We start from the raw sequence: 19,288 nt of genomic DNA, 5'->3' as shown, positions 1-19,288 counted from the left end.
GTCCAACAAGGCACATAAAATACAGAGCCATCTGAATATAACTGGCAGTTATGTCACCATCTATGAATACATGTACAGTGATATTTTGCAAGCATAAAATGTGGATTTTTTTTAACTTCAGTTTCTATCATTTGTACACAACTAGCCAAGCCTTGCTTTATTGTAGGGAAGGGCAGAAAATCCTGAAAACTGGCTCAAATAGAAAGAGGGGGGGAAGCAAATAATTATATGGGAAATGAAGGGCAAAAAATGGTTCTGAGCAGGTTTGTTTGCTTTTTGCTAGATTAAGTTTTTTATTTGGTAGATTAATTAAGTTTAATTCAAAGGAAGATGTGGGGTTTGTAAGCTAAAAAAATGTGAAGGCCAGAGTGTGCATGCACTTTCCTCTCTTCTTTTATTTATAGCGAATTTTACATGATACTACAGTGGTGATTGTGGAGTGCTGAGCTTTGCCACCAAGTGCAGCTTTGTGGTACTTCAGCTTTAAAAGTGAAGGGCACTAAAGGAATGCCCAGAGCCAGTGCTCCTGGATTTGGGTAGATCATGTGAACTTCTTGTGCTTAGTTGAGTTATTTGTCAGAAAAAACCCCTTGAAAACAAACCACCAACCAACCAACCAAAAGTCCCAAAACCAACCAACCAAAAAAGTTCTGTGTTCTTGTGCCAAAATTAGTAGACTCTTACTGTACAAAAATCGATTTGAAATTCATGTCAGGCCTATTCAAACCCAAAGCACTGATTTATAGAACAGTTTGGTATCTCAGTTCCCTGACTGCTTCACTGCCGTGTATTTTTGGTTTTACAACATGTCATGTACAGTCTGACCTACTTTTTCTTCCCCACTTAGTGTAGGATTCACACTGTCTCCAGAGCAAAAAGAGGATGGAAACTTCCAACTCTTTTCACTCTACCTTGTGATTCTTCTTTAGGAAAGATGTGGAGAATCATTGCAATGTCTTTGCATTCTCTTTGTGTACAAGGGCCTTGTACTGGTGGGAGCTTTGCTTTTTAGGAAGTGTCTTCAGCTGATGCAGGAAAACACTGATGCAGGTTTCTAATGCAGAAGGATATTTTCCCATCACAGATTCAATTTTCTTCTGAAGAACCACTATGAGTACCATGTAAAATCCCGTAGGGACCATTTTCTGTTTGGTTGGATTTTTCCTCCTTGTTTGGATCTTTATTCTCTTCCTGTTGTGAACTGCCTTTCCTTGTCTTGTACGCTGGAGATGATGTTGCAGCCTTCTCTTTTCCTCTTTCTCTCTTTCCCTCCCTTCCCCTACTCCCATCTCCACTGTTCTTTTTTCCCCTCTGTGTGACCAGACTCAGACGCAGTTGGAGCATGCCCGAATACGGGAGCTCGAGCAGAGCCTGCTGTTTGAGAAGGCACAGGCTGAAAAACTCCTCAGAGAATTAGAGGACACCAGGGTAATGGACCCCCACTTGCCCTGCCTGCAGACAGTGCTTGCCCTGCCTTGGTGCTCATGATGCCTTGCTTTGGGTTTCTTTCTTTTGGTTTTTGTGGGGTTGATTGATTTTGGCTTGAACTTAAGCTTCCCTGATTTTTTTTTTTTTTTTTAATTTTTATTTGCTCTCTTTCCCAGAAATAGTGGTACAATGTGATTTCTAGCTTTGCTTCTCGTGTGGGGAACTTGTTTCTCAGATTGAGTTTGCTTCTCTGCCCCATGCCACCATCTGACACATGAGCTCGTCACAATTCATTTTTCAATTAGCATATCCCAGCAATATCCACACCCTGCAGAATTCATTCTGCTTGAGGCCCCCCCCCCCAGGCTGTAAGAGGAAATAACATTGCAATCAACATTTCAGTCTCCCCTGCCAGTTGTGGGAGCTGCCATCTGAAGTGGAAGGTCCTGGTGAATGCAGGTGGGCCCACTCTGATTCTTGGCTCTGCCTGCAGCAGGACAGGTTGCCCGGAGGAATCCTAAAGGCAGGCCAGATGTGGAAAGGGCTTTTTCATGCTGGTGTGGTGTGGGAAGCAGCAAATTTGTTGCAGTGAGCAGCAATGGGTTTGAGAGCTGTAGAAAACACAAATGTGAGGGTCTCTAAAAAGTGTGGATGATTTGAAGCCCCCTGTGCCCATCTAAAATAATGACCACCAGCCTCCTGGGCTGATGGCTGCTGGGGAAATGGCGATTGAAATGGAGTGGAATTGATCTCTTGGGGTTTGGCTCAGTTTCCTTCTTTCTGTTGCCTTTTTCTAATATTTCATCCTCTTCTCCATCCATAGCTTCAGCACCCTGAACTCCCTGTGACTTGCAGGGAGTTCAGCCCTGCCAGGTTACATTCAGATTACAAAACATGGATCCATAGCCCTTAAGCTCAATGTGCACCATGGCCAGATTTATTGTCTTGCATCCTCTAGCCTCCTTTGTTATTTTGACTTTGCTAATAAACTCTAACAAGTACTCACGTGTAAAAATCCCTTTTCCTTTTTACACCAGGGTAAACAAATTCCATTACAGAAGAGAGGTCTGCAGGCTGAGGATTGCTGAGCAATAAAGGAAACATGATATGCTTAATGCTGGTTTTGATGCTTGTGAAATTCCTGCATGTGCAGTCACATCTCCTCTGTGCATCATCTGGCAAGATGCCTGATCTGGAAACATAATGCCCTTCCAGGACATTATTTTTCATAAACCACTGTTGCTCCCTAGTGAATTTCAAGGGTTATTTCCAAGATGTTTTTCTGTGGAAAGCAAGAGATTTGTATTAGGAAAAATAAATTGCAATTGGCACAGACATAACCGTGAGTTGTCGGTGCTGCTTACCCTGGTGCAAAACTGTGCTCAGGTTGGAAGGTACCGGGTGTTCTTTACCTCGTTATTTGAACTTTGACTAACGTACTTTGGATTTACTTCCACTGGAGCACGCTTACTAAAGGGGAAGGATGCAGCGAGGAGAGGTGCGCTGACTTTGTGTTCTCTGTTGTGTTGCAGTTAACCACAGTGGCCGAGAAGTCCAGAATCCTGCAGCTGGAGGAGGAGCTGAGCCTCAGGCGCAGCGAGGTGGATGAGCTCCGGCAGTGCCTCCGGAGCTCCCACCAGGCAGAGACCCCTGAGCATAACCTGGGCTTGCAGTCGGAGGCTCTTCGGCTGCGGGATCAGCTGCTGTCTGCCAACAAGGAGCATCAGAAGGAAAGCAGCCAGCTGAAGGAGAAGTACGAAAAGACACTAAAGAAGTACCAGCAGGAGATGGAGAAGCTGAAATCTGTCAATGAGAAGTACTCACAGGAGATTGTTGACCTAAAGCATAAGGTTCAGCAAGCCACTAACGAGAACATGGGGCTCATGGACAACTGGAAGTCCAAGTTGGACACGTTAGCTTCTGACCACCAGAAGTCTCTGGAGGACCTGAAAGCCACACTCAACTCAGGCCCTGACACCCAGCACAAGGAGATCGTGGAGCTGAAGGCAGTGGTGGAGAGTATAAAGTTGGAGCACCAGCTTGAGTTGGAGAACCTGAAAGCAAAGCACGACATTGAGACAGCTGTCCATATAAAGGAGAAAGAGAGTCTCAAACTGAAGCTGCAGGAGGCTTTGGATGAAGTGGAAAAAAGCAACAGCAACTGGAAAATGCAAATGGAAACCAAAAGCAGTCAGCACCTTCTTGAACTCCAAGATGTGAAGGACAAGTGTCGAGATGCTGAGCTGAGGGTGCATGAACTGGAGAAACTTCATGGTGAATACACAGATCAGACACAAGCAATAGCTTTCTTGAAAGAGCAGATATCTTTGGCTGAAAAGAAGATGTTGGACTATGAAACGTTACAGAAAACAGAAGCCCACAGCAAACAGGAGATCCAAAGACTGCAGGAAAAAGTGCTTGTCTTAGAGAACAAGCTGCAGTCCATGGAGGCCCTGCATCCTTCTCAGCATGCAAATGTATGACTTTGGGGTCATTTGGCTTGTTTATTATCACTGTTGGTAACCCCTCAGCCGCTGCCTTGTGCAGTTTTCTGAGGCCTCAAATATCTGGATGTCTTTTCCTTCCACTGACAGGGCTCTTTCTGCACTGCATCTCCATGCTGAAGGTGTCTTTCTACTCTAGAAAGCCAGTACAGTGGGACAACTAGGAAAAAAGAGCAAGTGGGGCCACATCTGAGCTTGGAGGCTGCTGTGGCAGCAAAGTAGGGCTGTCGTGGTTTGCCAGGGTGGGCTCTCAATCTGAGCAAGCAGTGTTCTGAGCTGGAAAAACCATCATTCCTACAATACAGTTGTGTTTCTCCAAGGAGCTGCAGCAGTCTTGGTGTGCTATTGGCCAAGACTCTTTAGGGGTGGTAGGAGGATAGGGTGGAAAAAGATTTAACCTTGCTCAGTGCTTGGAGCAGGGTTTGAGAGGTGCAGTGAGTGGCTGAACTGTGGGATGGGGTGGGAGTGTGCCAGCAGCAGGACAGGGGCTTCACAGCACATATGGGAGACAGGGAAATGCTGATGTTGAGGATTATAGGGGAAAAGCTGCCAGCAAGGGTCAGAATGGCACCAGGCTGGGGAAATAAAATGCCTGATTAAATATGAGACCAGGGAAGGCTGAAATAATAGCAGTAATATGAATTTATTGTGGCCTTTGTGTCTCCTTAAGTCATCCTTTTTTTTTTTTTTTTGGACTATTTGCCACAGGATGGATCATCCCACTTTTGTGCATGGCACAGGGAATTGTGGCTGGTTCTGCACTGTAGTGAGAGGGGAGATTGCTACTCATGGCTCTGGGCTGAGCCCCTATTTGTGTTTGGATTTTGCATGAGAAATGAGGAAAAATCCAATTTACATCCTGTGGGGATGCAGAAAATTAAAATAAGCTGTAAAAAGCGTACATTTTAAGAATACTCTGTTGAAATTTCACTGGTGATGTAGTTTCTGTTCCAGACAGAGGTGCCAATGAATTCAATGCTTGCGTTTAATTTCCCAACGTGAACAGCCCCACTGAAACCAGTTGTACCTCCAGGCAGCAAAGTCAAGCCCATGAATTCCATGTTGTCTAAGTCAGAAGTTCACACCTTGGAAACAGGCACACTGAGGACAATAGAGGCAAAGGCCAAGGAGGAATCTCCAGCATTAATAGTGTGTGAAGGGTTGCTCTAGCATGTTTCATCTAGTAAGGACAGTTGGGAACAATAAGTACAGCCAGGACCCTGGGAAAAGGGGGTTGTTACTACAACATGTAACACATTATTGTCAATATTCAAACAGGAATGAATGGAAAAGAAGAAACTGGAGGCTTGTTCCAGAGCCCTTTAGATAAATAGAAGGGCTCTGGGAGATATTAATACTGGTTTAGAACCGGGGAAGTCTTGAAGTAATTATTTCAACTATGTGTCAATTAAAACCAGGAGAATATGGGAAGAAATGCATGGTTGAAAGCCTTCGAGTATCATGGGGCAAGTTCTATCTTAAATTGTCTTAGTTAATTTAAAGTCACTGTGGTATTCACTGTCCAAGTATTTTAAACACGCAAAGGTGTCTTGTGACAGTCTTTCCTAGACCTTCAAGTGAGAACCACAACTGTGCTTCCCTGGAGTAGTCAAATAGTTTTTTCCATACCAAAAGTATGTCAGGAAACATATTTCTCCTCTGGGGGTGGTCGTGCTTCTGTTTGACTCGTCCCACAGCCCAGACTTTAGGGAACTGACCTTGGGGCTCTTGGCTGTGGTGGCCACAGCAACTGCTGGGTCTGGTGCTGAGGTTCCAACAAAGGCTGCTGGATGGGAAGAGGCATGAAGGGCTCAGTTGTAGCCTCTGCACGGAAAGCTTGGCATTGAAAGCTCTGCAGTCTCTGGCTTTTCGTTGCAATATAGAAAAGAGGGTGGGGGGAAAAAAGCAGAATCCTCTGTATGGACCTGGCATTTGCCTGTTATTATTTTTATGAATGCATTAGTTCTCTAATAAATTATTATTTTATCAAGGTTTTTATAACTTTGGGCACAGCTAGCTTCCACAGAAGTTGAGGAACTTGTTGACTGGTAGGTCTCAAGTTGCATGCTGGAGAGCATTTGCAGTTGGATATTTGCTGTGATTGACCAGAGATGCCTGGTCCGAGGGACAGCAGCTCTTCCGTCCCTCTGCACAAATTCTGAATGTGCAGAGCTGGAATCAGAACTTGTGGGGAAAAACCTGAGCTCTGTTCCCTCCTGGGTGAATCCTGCTGTTGTGCTCAACTGCAGGTTGTGTGTGGGCACTCTGGTCAGCCTCAGTAGTACCCAGCGGAACAAGTGGCTCCTCAAAAAAGCCTTTATTTCCCTCTTGGGAAGGATGTAAAACATCCTAACTTGGACACTGGATACTTTTTGCTTTGGATGGGGTTTTGTGGTTGTTAACTTTGCTTTGAATCTTTGGGTAAAGGATTGGTTTATTATTTATCATATTCTACATTTATTCCAGATGATTGAGACTAATGATATTTCAGAAGAGAAGATAAAGATGAAGCAGACTATGGAAGGTATGAAGCTCCTATTTTTACTTGGAACACCCTGTTCTAGTGACTTGTATGCTTTCTCTTCCTCTAACTTTCTGCTCTTGCAGGGATGGCTGCATGGAAGGGGTTTAGGAAGTCGTTTCATCTGTCAAAATTTGCTGGATGACATTTGTTGTCTGGCTTTGTTTTTTCCCTCTAATCAAGCTGAGCATATGCAGGGATGGATGTTTTTACCTGTATTAGACATTCTCCAAACAGATGGTGCAGGTTGCAGACAGACCTGTGGAAATTGATGCATTTCCATTCCATCACTGATTTTTACAGCAGGTAAAATTCAGACATTAAATGTTATTTGTTCACAGGAGAGGAGTGATAATGGTAGATATTAATGTGACTGACTTCAAATAATGATAGTTACTTTTTATTAAGTTTACTATAAATTAAATCCATCCTTTTAACAAAAGGTGAAACTTATGCACTCAGAAAACTTTGTACAAAGTGTATTTCAGCTTGAGCTACACTCAGCCCCTTCATAGAGGGTGAGCTGTAACACTGAGTCTGAGCAATAGCAGAGCTGGATTCAGAGGTGTTTTGTCCTATTTCTGTTGCCCTCAGTGCAAGCCAGGCATTGTCCATAAGCCTCATCTGTCTTTGCAGGTATGGGATTATGTAGAACACATTCTTATTATATCCCATCCCTGGAAGTGTCCAAGGCCAGGCTGGGCAGGGCTTGGAGCAGCCTGGTCTAGTGGAAGGTGTCCCTGCCCAAAGCAGGGTGGGTGGAACAAGATGATCTTTAAGTTCCTTTCCAAACCAAACTACTCTATGTTCCAACACCAAATTGTTTGCTGACTGACAGGTAATTCCTGGCTAGTGACAGTAGAGCTTAACTAGATCCAGCAGCCACTGCTCTGAATGGCCACTCAGTCTGTGTGTACATTGTTTCCACACTGAATAAACCCCAGAAAGATGTGCTGAAAACAACCAGGTCAGATCTGAGCCACAAAAGCATCAGACTTCAGATCTATAGCTCTGAGCATGGAAATACATCAGTTCCAGAAAACATGTTTTTGAAGCAGTCTCTGTCTTCCACTGTAGGAGGTGATGCAAAGAAATGTGCTAAAAGCTCCTTTTGGTTTTTTTAAAATGTTTTATTCCCTTTTCCCCCTCCTCCTTTGTGGTTGCTTTCTTAACCCTGTCTGATTCAACTTCCCAGTGTGTATCCCACCTCCAAGTGTGGTGAAATGCAGTATCTCCAGCTGCTTCTCTGCCAACAGGAGTGTACAACCGTGGTGCCTGGTGCACCCTGACCCACGCTGTGCACCTGACACCTTCCCAATTTGCACAAAGCATTTTCCAACCCTCTAATCTTTGTCTTTTCATTCCCTCACAGACCTCCAAGACAAGCTGAGTAAAAGAGACAAAGAGGTGTCATCCCTGGTGACCCAGACTGAAACTCTAAGGGCCCAAGTAAGTGGTAAGTTTCCCTAATCCAGTGTTGGTGGGAATGAAATGTTTCCCTGCTTGTCCTATGCACTGGTGTTGAACAAGAGCCCAGAGCTGAAATAGGCTGATGTAAAACATGATGCTGCTATTTTTTTAATAGATATTGCTGATAAAAATTAATTCAGGAATTGAACACAAACTGCAGAAGACATTTGTGTCCTGTGAGGGAGGGTTTGGGCTTGTTTATGTGTTAAGCTAATGAGGCAGAAGTCAGTGGAGCTGGGTGTGTTGTTTCCAAGATCTCCCCTTAACTACAGCCAGACCAAGAACTAATTAGATCTGTGCTTTTAGGAGTAGGGATTGGGAAAAGGCAAAAAGCAGGAATATAAGTAAAGGACTAAGTGAACTTTCTTCCCCTGAATCCTCTGCTTCTCATAGCTTTGGAAAATAAATGCAAAACAGCAGAAAAGAAGGCTGATTCGGTGTTCAAAGAAAAGAAGAGGTTGGAAGGGGAACTGGAAGCCTTGACCAAGAAAACACATGATGCCTCAGGGCAACTGGTCCTGATTAGCCAGGAGCTGCTCAAGAAGGAAAGGTCGGTGTGCAGGTCTGGAGGACAGAGCTGGAGACACAGGGGCTCTTTGTATATTCGTGTTCCTTCTGGGTGCTGTAATCAACCACCAGAAGAAATGTAGAGTTGCATTGTTGAAATCCAGCCCACAGCTTTCCCGTTCTTTAGAGACGCTGCTGTGTGAGTTTGGTTAGAATTACAGGCTGTGAATTCTCAAAATGCACTGTCCTTTCGCTGCTTGCCAGGAGCAGCAAGACAGCTCAGTACCCGTGTAGATGCTGAATGAAGTAATCTACAAGCCAGCCAAGCTGGCTGCTGCCCTGCTCCCAAGCAGTGCCTTGTGCAGGTCGCAATCTCAGAGCTGGCAAAGTGCAACAAGGAAAGAGTGGTGGGAGTTGGGTCAGATTTGCTCGCTGGCCTTTCTTTGGATCTGTAGCAAAGGTGGGAGGGAGCACAGCAGGACTCCAGTGGTGGTGTGGGCTCTGGAAACTTCTTCATCTCTTCCTGCTGCTGCTTCCAGGAGCCTGAACGAGCTGAGAGCGCTGTTACTGGAGGCAAACCGGCACTCGCCGGGGCCGGAGCGGGACCTCAGCCGGGAAGTGCACAAAGCTGAGTGGCGGCTGAAGGAACAGAAGCTCAAAGATGACATCAAGGGGCTTCGAGAGAAACTGGTTGTGCTGGTGAGGGCACTAAAACCCCTCCTGGGCATGGCCTGGAGGCTGCAGGGCTCTATACTGCTGAGGAGGGGGGGAGGGTCTGAGCCCTTCACTCTTGCTCCAGGTCTTTGTGTTTTCTTTTGTGCTGCTGAACATCTGATGGGAAGTCTCTTGACAACGACTGAGCTGTGGCCTGGCTAAGCAGCATCTCATTAAGCAGCAAAGATGTCCATGTGTCATATAATCACAGAATGTCCCGAGTTGGAAGGGCCACAAGGATCATCAAGTCCAACTCCTGGCCCTGCACAGGACACCCAACAATCCCTGTGCTTGGCAGCGTTGTCCAAACGCTCCTGGAGCTCTGGCAGCCTTGGGGCCGTGCCCATTCCCTGGGGAGCCTGGGCAGTGCCCAGCACCCTCTGGAGGAAGAACCTTTTCCTGATACCCAACCTAAACTTCCCCTGACACAGCTCTAGCCATTCCCTAGGTCCTGTCCCCGGTCACAGAGAGCAGAGATTGCTATGTGCCTCTCTGCTTTCCGTCGAGAGGAAGTTGTAGACTGCTATGTCCTTCTCCAGTGTTTTTCTGTTCCCACAGGTTTTAGATCCATGGATAAATAGGGTTACAATTTATGGGAGAAACTGAAAGTCGTTCAGCTACCCCCCCCGCGTTTTACACACACTCTGATCCAAGAATAAGCAGTGTCCTCTAATTCCCATGTACTTCTGCGTCCTCCAGTGGTTGAAATGTGAATAATTGATTTGAACTGCTGGGAACAAACTGGTCCCTTGATGCAAGCTGTGCTCTGCCCCATCTGCTGATGTAGTTCTAGGAGTTATGTGGATTTCTACCTTGAGTTTCTGCAGCTATTGGTTTTGATGTAAAATGCTCCTATTTTCCCTTTGCTGTCTTAAGGACAAGGAGAAGTCAGTAACAGACCAGCGGCGATACTCCCTGATCGACCCCTCTTCGGAGTCGGAAGTGATCCGGCTGCAGCACCGGCTCGTCAGCACGGAGGATGTGCTGCGCAACGCGCTGGAGCAGGGACACCAGATGGAGAAGCTTATGGAAGCAATGAGACTCTCCTCTGAGAAAACACAGGTAGAACATCAGCAAACAGGGTTGCTCAGCCCTCATCAATCCCCCGGAATCTTGCCCTATGTTCAGGGAGTGATACCATCAACTGGGTCCTCTCTTTGGGTGCAACCTGACAAGGCCTTGTTCTGTCAGATGTAGCCTAATGCTATAAAATCCCTGCTAGTTGGTAATCACAGATCCCTTTGTGCTCCAGAGAATGGTTGCTAGACATGGGGTTTTGGGGAAGTTGCACTGTGAGTAACTGTTCTTTATGTGTACAGTATTGTCTGGCTGCATGTGTCCATAACATGGAAGTTGAGATTTTTCTGACATCCCTCTTCTTTGAGAGGTTTATCTGTGCAGTCCCTAAGAAGGAACTTTGCAGGTGACTCTGGGAAAATGTTTTCCATTTCTCTTACGAGCTCTCTTACCACCTTGGTGTCTGATGTGAGTTTGCTGATGGACTGTGAATGTTCCCACTCCAGTTTCTGTCTTCTCTCCCCAACTTCCTCTGATGTCCCTTTGTTTATTTTGACTAAAGAAAAGCTGCTTCTGTTGCCTTACATCCTTCTTTATGAAACTGAAGGGTGGAAATAGCTTGACTCTCAACATTTGGCTTTTCCATCTCGTACCTGTGGAGTCTCAGCCCTGACTGATTCCTCCTGCAGAGTGACCTGCCCCTTCTGCCAAGCTTTGTGCTTCATGTCCTTGTTCTGCTGTATTTTCTCTTGAGTCTGCAAATAGGCCGTGGCTTTTGGAGCTCAGATGCACCATTATTTCTCTTATACTTGCTCATTTAAATTCTCAGCTGAAAAATGTCTTTCTCTTGCAGTAATGAATTACAACTGGCATACAAGCAGACACCTTAGGGTAGTACAGAACAAGCCACTAGACACAGAATGGGCAGAGAGCTTTTTTTCACTAATGCAGGTGCAGATATGCTGTGTTAGGTAATCTGGGGGGTTTCAAGCCTTCTCCTCCCATGACAGTCTCTGTTGGATACACCAAACACTGTTTGCATTGCAGTGGTACAGGCAGGGAGGTGGTCAGGAGGAGGGTGCAAGGTAAAAAACTGCAACTCTGAAAAATCTGCTGGCTCACTGAACATCTGTGTGTTGCAGACAAGTCTCTATATCCTGCAGTGCAGCATCTGCCAGCAGCAGGCAGGACAGCTGGAGTCAGGATGACATGTTTGTGGCAGTCCAGGATGTACCATAATCCCGTCAGTACCTCCAGAGTGACTTCTGCTGCAATTGCTATGTGTCAAATGCAAATGCATCATGACAGCCTCATCTCTTGGCAGCTACAGGAGGGGTGGGGAAAGTTATTCTCTACTGGCTTTAATACACAGTCTCTTGAGAAAGGGAAATCTTCCCTTTTGCATTCCCATCTCCAAAAGCTGTGCAGGTGGTAATTATTTCTTCCCCAGTTCTAGCAAATGACTAATCTTACCTGAAGGGAGTTGGAACTGACCTTATGAGTCAGCTAAGATAAGTTTGATACATTCACGCTTAAGAAAATGTAGAGATATGACAGAATAGCATTATGTCTTCACCTACAATCCAAGGTGCAAAGAAGCAGAGGATTACTGTGGAAAGCCAGGTGTGCTGGTTTGGCCAAATTTAGAAATATATCCTCTGACAGAAGGCAAGTTACAACCAGCCCTCCCCCACCACGTTGGGGAAAAATTGAATTTTCCTCAGAGGAAAGTGAAAGAGATAAAAACGATTTATTTAACAAACATACAGGAAAAGAATAATAATGCTAAATAATAAAACCTCACACTGTGGAGAGAAAAACCTGGGAAAATTTCAGAGTCCTTCCGTAGTCTCTCCCCCTCCTTGGAGCTGGGAAGGGGTGGTGGGCCCCCGTCCAGGGCCAAGGCCTCAGTGGAAATTCCTCCCGATGTATTCTGATGTTGAAACAGCCCAGCAGAGAAAAAGGGAAAAAAACGAAGTCCCAGGAAAACAAAAGTTCAACTCTCCGGAGGAAAAGGAGCTGAAAAACTGGCCAAAAGGTGGCTGGAAAGCAAGCAGGCTGCTTCCCCACCCTCGCTCTGCAGAAGCAGACAGGTTTTATCTCTGTGTCCTCGGAGCATGAAAACAAACTGCTTTTAAAAAGTACACTTTTCTCTCTCCCTTCTCAGGCTCAGTTTAAAGGCATAGGAAGGCACAACATTAATTTCTGGGCATGGGGCAGCGATAGGGGATACAATGTCATAAAGTCACCCCAAGATATTCCACCCCTTATCCCATATCATTGGCTCAATGCCCAAACGAATATATTGTAATTTTACACACACACATCAATATATACATATATACAGCTACGTACAAACAGTGACCCTCAGCAAGCAGGGGTACACAGGCATTCCACATCACAGGTGGTTTTCACCCAACAATCAGATCTCCCTGTGGTACACAGCGTGTTGTTCCATCTTTCTGCACTACCCACCACGTGCAACCAGGTCCCTGAGCAAAGACAACCCCACAGATGGGTTTGTCTGTACTCAAGGCAGAATTAATCCAAACAGTCTTTCCTAACAGACCTCTGACATGCACTCCTGGGACCTTATCTCCATCTGCTGTATGCAGGGATTCAGCTTGGGCTGGACCAGCTCTGTTGGTGGAACCTCAGGTGTTAACTAACCAGGTGGCCTTTGCCAGATGCTGTTCCAAATTCTTGAAAGTTCCCCCACCCAGTGCCTTTAAGGTGGTTTTCAACAATCCATGGCACCGTTCCACTTTGCCTGCAGCTGGTGCATGGTAAGGGATATGGTACACCCATTCAATGCCATGTTCTCTAGCCCAGGTGTTTATAAGGCCGTTCTTAAAATGAGTCCCATTGTCAGATTCAATTCTCTCAGGGGTGCCATGCCTCCAAAGGACTTGCTTTTCCAGGCCCAGGATGGTGTTCCGGGCAGTAGCGTGAGGCACAGGGTAGGTCTCCAGCCACCCTGTGGTGGCTTCTACCATTGTGAGCACATAGCGCTTGCCTTGGCGGGTCTGAGGCAGTGTGATGTAATCAATCTGCCAGGCCTCCCCATACTTGTATTTGGACCATCGCCCACCATACCACAGGGGCTTCACCCGCTTGGCCTGCTTGATCGCAGCGCGTGTCTCACAATCATGGATAACCTGGGAGATACTGTCCATGGTTAGATCCACCCCTCGGTCTCGTGCCCACTTATAGGTGGCATCTCTGCCCTGATGGCCTGAGGCATCATGGGCCCATCGAGCAAGGAACAGCTCTCCTTTATGTTTCCAGTCCAAGTCTATCTGTGACACTTCTATCTTTGCAGCCTGATCTACCTGCTTGTTGTTTTGGTGTTCCTCGTTAGCCCTACTCCTGGGGACATGGGCATCTACATGGCAGACTTTCACAACCAGCTTTCTTACTTGGGCAGCGACATCTTTCCACTCTTCAGTAGCCCAGATTGGTTTTCCCCTACACTGCCAATTAGCTCTTTCCCACTTTTCCAGCCATCCCCACAGAGCATTGGCTACCATCCATGAATCAGTGTAGAGGTGGCTTTGGCCACTTCTCTCTTTCAGCTATGTCCAGGGCTAGTTGAACAGCTTTGAGTTCAGCAAGCTGGCTTGATCCACCTTCTCCTTCAGTAGCTTCTGCAACCCGTCGTGTGGGGTTCCATACGGCTGCTTTCCACTTTCATTTCATCCCTACGATGCAACAAGAACCGTCAGTGAAAAGAGTGCAGCGTGTGTCTTCTGATGGCAGCTGGTTGTATGGTGGAGCTTCTTCAGCACATGTTACTTGTTCTTGTTCCTCTTCATCAGTGAGACCAAAGTTTTCATCTTCAGGCCAGTGTTTGATTATTTCCAAAATCCCAGTGCGACTCAGTTTTCCGATACAGGCGCTCCGTGTGATGAGAGCAATCCATTTGCTCCATGTGGCATTGGTGGCGTGGTGGGTAGAGGGAACCTTTCCTTTGAACATCCACCCCAGCACCGGTAGTCGGGGTGCCAGAAGCAACTGTGCTTCAGTGCCAATTACCTCTGAGGCGGCTTGGATCCCTTCATAGGCTGCCAAGATTTCCTTCTCTGTTGGGGTGTAGTTGGCTTCAGACCCTCTGTAGCTTCGGCTCCAGAATCCCAGTGGTCGACCCTGAGTCTCACCAGGCACCTTCTGCCAGAGGCTCCAGGACAGACCATTGTTCCTGGCTGCAGAGTAGAGCACGTTCTTCACCTCTGCTCCTGTCCTGACTGGGCCAAGGGCTACAGCATGAGTGATTTCCTGCTTGATTTGGGCAAAAGCTTGTTGCTGTTCAGGGCCCCAATGGAAATCGTTCTTCTATCTGGTAACCAGGTAGAGAGGACTCACAATCTGGCTGTACTCAGGAATATTGTACTAGTTTGAAAACAAACCAGTAGGAGGCACCAAGTCAGAATAACAATTTAATGGGGAAATTAAAGAAAAGGAAAAACTAAAGGAAAACACTGGTTCAAATTGACAGTCAAGATATAACCTGACACCTGTTAATCAGGGTGGTGGTAGCAGTCTGGTAGAATGGTGGCTGTGGTCCTCCTGGAGCAGTGATCCTGTAGAAAAAGGATCTGCTCTTCCTCAGGTCCAGTGGTGGCTGTGTAGCTCCTGTCCTCTGGGAATCCAGTGGAAAGGGTTGTCTCTGGTGTTCAGAGTCTCAGATTATATCCGTGATGGAATGCTTGGTTCCTCCCCCTGGGTGGAGCATCTCACAATGGAGTAATGAGTCATGAGGCCAAGTGTTGATTAGGCTCATTAACAGAAGATAGTCCGGAGGGAGTTATCTCTGAGTCATGCAGCAGGACAATGATGGGCCATTAACAGAGAGATAGTCTGGGGGGAGGAGGCAAGGAAACACTGCCCCACCTGATTTCAACAGCTCATGAGGATGGGAATAGAATACACTGCAACCCAGGACAAATACGCATCGTCCAAAAGCCTATGGCACCTAGGAAAGCTTTCGTTTCCTTCTTGTTGGTTGGTGGAGACATTGCTGTGATCTTACTGATGACCTCAGTGGGAATCTGATGCCGTCCGTCTTGCCATTTCACTCCCAGGAACTGGATCTCTTGAGCAGGTCCTTTGAGTTTGCTCTTCTTGATGGCAAAACCAGCTTCCAGGAGAATTTGGATGATTTTCTCTCCTTTCTCAAACACTTCTGTTGCGGTGTTCCCCCACACAATGGTGTCATCAATGTACTGCAGATGTTCTGGAGCCTCACCCTTTTCCAGTGCAGCCTGGATCAGTCCATGGCAGATGGTGGGACTGTGCTTCCACCCCTGGGGCAGTCGGTTCCAGGTGTACTGCACACTCCTCCAGGTGAAGGCAAACTGAGGCAGCACTCAGTTTGCCAGAGGAATGGAGAAAAATGCATTGGCAATGTCAGTAGTGGCGTACCACTTTGCTGCTTTGGACTCCAGCTCGTACTGGAGCTCCAACATGTCCGGCACAGCAGCGCTCAGCGGTGGAGTCACTTCATTCAGGGCATGATAGTCCACAGTCAATCTCCATTCCCTGTCAGACTTGCGCACAGGCCAGATGGGGCTGTTGAAGGGTGAGTGGGTCTTGCTGACCACCCCTTGGCTCTCCAGCTCACGGATCATCTTGTGGATGGGAATCACAGCATCCCGAGTTGTCCGGTACTGTCGGTGATGCACTGTCGAGGTAGCAATTGGTACTCTTTGTTCTTCCATCTTCAGAAGGCCGACTGCAGACGGGTTCTCTGATAGTCCATACAAGGTGTTTAATTGCTTAATGCCCTCTTGTCTCCACAGCAGCTATTCCAAAAGCCCACTTGAGTCCCAATATGTATATTGAAATACCCACTGAAATACCCACTTTGGAGGAAGTCTATGCCCAAAATGCACGGGGCCTCTGGGCCAGTCGCAATGAGATGTCTCTTCCACTCATTTCCAGTCAGGCTCACCTCAGCTTCCACCAGGGTCAAATTTTGTGATCCACCTGTTACACCAGCAATAGAAACAGATTCTACCCCTTCATGCTGCGATGGGATTATTGTACACTGTGCACCAGTGTCAACCAAGGCATCATATTTTTGTGGTTCTGATGTACCAGGCCAACGAATCCACACAGTCCAAAAAACATGGTTTTCCCCGGCCTCTACCTGGCTAGAGGCAGGGCCCCTCTATGCCTGGTTATCCTTCTTTCCCTGGGCCTGCATCTTAGAGGTTCCTTCATGGGAATTGGACATGCCATCGTCTTTTCCATCATTTCCAGCAGTTTGGCGCCAGGCAACTGGAGCTACTTCCTTTTTGGTAGAACTTCCTTTCTGAGACTTGCGCTCCTTCAATTCACACACTCGTGCTGCCAGAGCAGAAGTAGATTGGCCACCCCACTTCCTCATGTTTTCCCCACTGTCACACAAGAAATCCCACAGCTCACTTCGTGGGATGTACTTTCTTGGGAACATGTGTTTGGTATCAGAATCTCTGATCTGTACTGTCAAGATTTGGAGAAGGCCCTCTTTGATCTCCTCCTTAATCTCCTGCTTGAATTCCTAGAGATTCTTCTCCATCTTATCTTCCATTTTCTGCACTCATGTTTCCACAGCTGCGATTCTTGCATGTGTTGGGCCATGCACAGAGTCTGCATATGCTCGGAGCTTCACTGCCATATCCTGCATGGTCTCATTCGCACCGTAGTCTGGTTTCATTATTGCTAAAGCAGAAGCGTATTCTTGTGGCCTCAGCCGTATGAGTTTTCACCACATGAATGGATTAACTCTGGCCCAGTCTGGGCTCCCCAATCCTGGGTCATCTGTGAAGACAATCTCTACCACCCCTAGTTCTCTCAGGCACTGGATCCCTTGTTCTATGGTCTTCCACAGGGTTTGCTGCATACAGAGATCATCTCCACACACATATCTATCCCTCACACCATTCAAAACCCGTCTCCAGACACTGGCAGAGTCAGCCCCCCTTATCATCGCTTGGTCGATAGCTGGATCACGTGACAGGGATCCCAAATGCCTCGCTTCAGCACCGTCCAGCATCACATCATCACCTGCCGCATCCCAAATACGGACCATCCAACTTACTATGGATTCATCGGACCGTCGGGTGTAATCCTTTCTTAGGCTGTGAAGGTCCTTTATGGACATGGACTCAGTAATGGTTTCTGTGCCTGAGTCTGTTGGTAATTTTGAGGTTCCTTCCCCTGCATCTTTTGAGGTTCCTTCCCCTGCATCATCCTCATCTTTCACTGGGCGATCAGTTTTGGTTGTGTGCTTTTTCCTCGTGACAGGAGCCACTGTCAGTGGCTTAGACTCTCCATCTGGTTTGGGCTTGCTGTCTGGTTTATCTGCAGCCTGAGTGACTGGGGTATCTGCAGGCTTTGCTGATTTATCTTCCTGCCTCTCTACCCTTATCTGCTGCAGTGTGTGATAGGCATATGCCAAAGCCCAACATACTGCAAGGAGCTTGTTCTCATTAGAATTGTCATTGTATTTCTCTTTCAGATATTTCCCCACCTCAGCTGGTTTCGGAACTTGTTCAGGGGGGAAATTGCAAACCATTGGGTCAGAGAATTTCTTCAGGGTTTGGCCTATATCCTCCCACTCCCCACACCACTCAGGATTTTCCACCTCTTGGTCGGGTGTCTCAGCAGTCACCCTGGAAATCTGAGCTCTTATTCTAGACAAGCTGCGAATCAATATAGAGGAAGATTACCAGATTAAATGCCAAGAGGATGGTGTCTTTAACATCCAGGGGAAACTGAACATTCTCAAAAGATAACCTATCAAATTTAAAGGGGAGGGAAATCCCGTCTCCTCCTCGTCTAACAATCTGGGTGCAGTTACTAATAAATTCCCAAAACAAGCTACCGAAACTAGGACTGGGGTTAGGACGGAGAAACCACTTATCATACACACTTTGAACAGCTGCCTGTACCTCTGTCAACTTCTTATAAATCATTATCACCGAGCACAGCAAAACAGAAATCCGAATTCATGTCTCTGCTCTGCAAAAATTCCTTATCAAGGATAAGATCAGAGCAAGTTGTGGATAGGCAAATAGGCCTAGGGACCAGCAAGGCACTAGTACCTTAAACAAGCCTACGGACCAGAAATACATGAATATATCAAACCAGAGAGACATGATGAACTCAACCAACATGGTGACTATTTTACCCCTGCACAGAATAAGTAAATTCAAACCAAAATGTAATTAGCACAGGCTTTTCACTTTCCTTCGAACCACACATTGGGCGCCACTAAATTTGTGCCGGTTTGGCCAAATTTAGAAATACATCCTCTGAGAGAAGGCAGGTTACAACCAGCCCTCCCCTGGTTGCCAGGCTTGTCCTCAGAGATGGGAAATGGGGAATGGCAAATGTCCTTTACGTGCTGGATGTTCAGTGTGCTGTGCTTTGCAGCTAACACTGCCCTTGGCTGAGGGTTTGTTTTTTGGTATTTAAGCGTTGGGGTGAATAGTGGGTCTGTGACCATAAGGAGCTTGGGGGATGTTTGGTAGCTGGGAGGGATGCAATCTGGCATGTGGGGATTGAGCCAGGATGCAGAGGGCAGGAAGATTCTTGCCAGAAGTGGGGTGGGATTTTTGCATCCTCTGTTCCTTGTGTGGAGTGGGCAGCTAAGGAAGGACATGACAGTCTTGCCAGATTTCAGTCCTTGTAAGCAAAACCACCAGGATGTGTGCCTCTCTTCAGTAAGTGTTGTCTATTCTCCATTGCAGACTGTTGGAAATTCTGGGTCTGCTAACGGGATTCACCAGCAGGATAAATCCCACAAGCAAGAGGTAAGTTATGAGTAGAATGTTGTTTAGAACACTAACTGCTTTGTGTGGTTTCTTGCCTGCTGTGGTGGGGACAGCACTTGGATGGGGGTAGTTCTGCCAGCAAAGCTTGACTGTATCATTCCCACAGCAAAAGCAAGAGGCTTTGCACAACTCCAGTTCCCAAGTGTGGTGGGAACCTCACTAGACACTCCTTGAAGCCATGGGGAAGGTGGTGGTGAGGGACACACTGAGGTGCAGTGCAAAGGGAGTTTCCCCATAGTCTCCTGGGTCAGTACTATGTGACTCTACTCCTGGCAGCCCCTGCTAGAACCTGCTCAGTCTCAGATTTC

General features: G+C 46.8%; 1 protein-coding gene across 14 annotated transcripts in view; it reads left to right on the top strand.

The window, feature by feature from the left end:
* CLIP2 (CAP-Gly domain containing linker protein 2) overlaps window positions 1–19,288 on the top strand; it is a 103,319-nt gene that overhangs the window by 79,765 nt on the left and 4,266 nt on the right. For 13 of the 14 annotated variants that reach the window (XM_039562648.1, XM_039562647.1, XM_039562650.1 and 10 more), the window contains 8 exons: window positions 1,324–1,428; window positions 2,961–3,905; window positions 6,399–6,456; window positions 7,826–7,909; window positions 8,317–8,473; window positions 8,970–9,129; window positions 10,021–10,206; window positions 18,897–18,959. In XM_039562648.1, coding sequence (XP_039418582.1) covers window positions 1,324–1,428; window positions 2,961–3,905; window positions 6,399–6,456; window positions 7,826–7,909; window positions 8,317–8,473; window positions 8,970–9,129; window positions 10,021–10,206; window positions 18,897–18,959 — 1,758 coding nt within the window. The remainder of the gene's footprint in view (window positions 1–1,323; window positions 1,429–2,960; window positions 3,906–6,398; window positions 6,457–7,825; window positions 7,910–8,316; window positions 8,474–8,969; window positions 9,130–10,020; window positions 10,207–18,896; window positions 18,960–19,288) is intronic. The other variant, XM_010402547.3, reaches the window with a different exon arrangement.

The sequence above is a fragment of the Corvus cornix genome, chromosome 19 (genome assembly GCF_000738735.6).
Source record: "Corvus cornix cornix isolate S_Up_H32 chromosome 19, ASM73873v5, whole genome shotgun sequence".
Lineage (NCBI taxonomy): Eukaryota > Metazoa > Chordata > Aves > Passeriformes > Corvidae > Corvus > Corvus cornix.
Note: the sequence above shows the minus strand (reverse complement) of the source record. Positions and strands in the feature narration are given on the sequence as shown.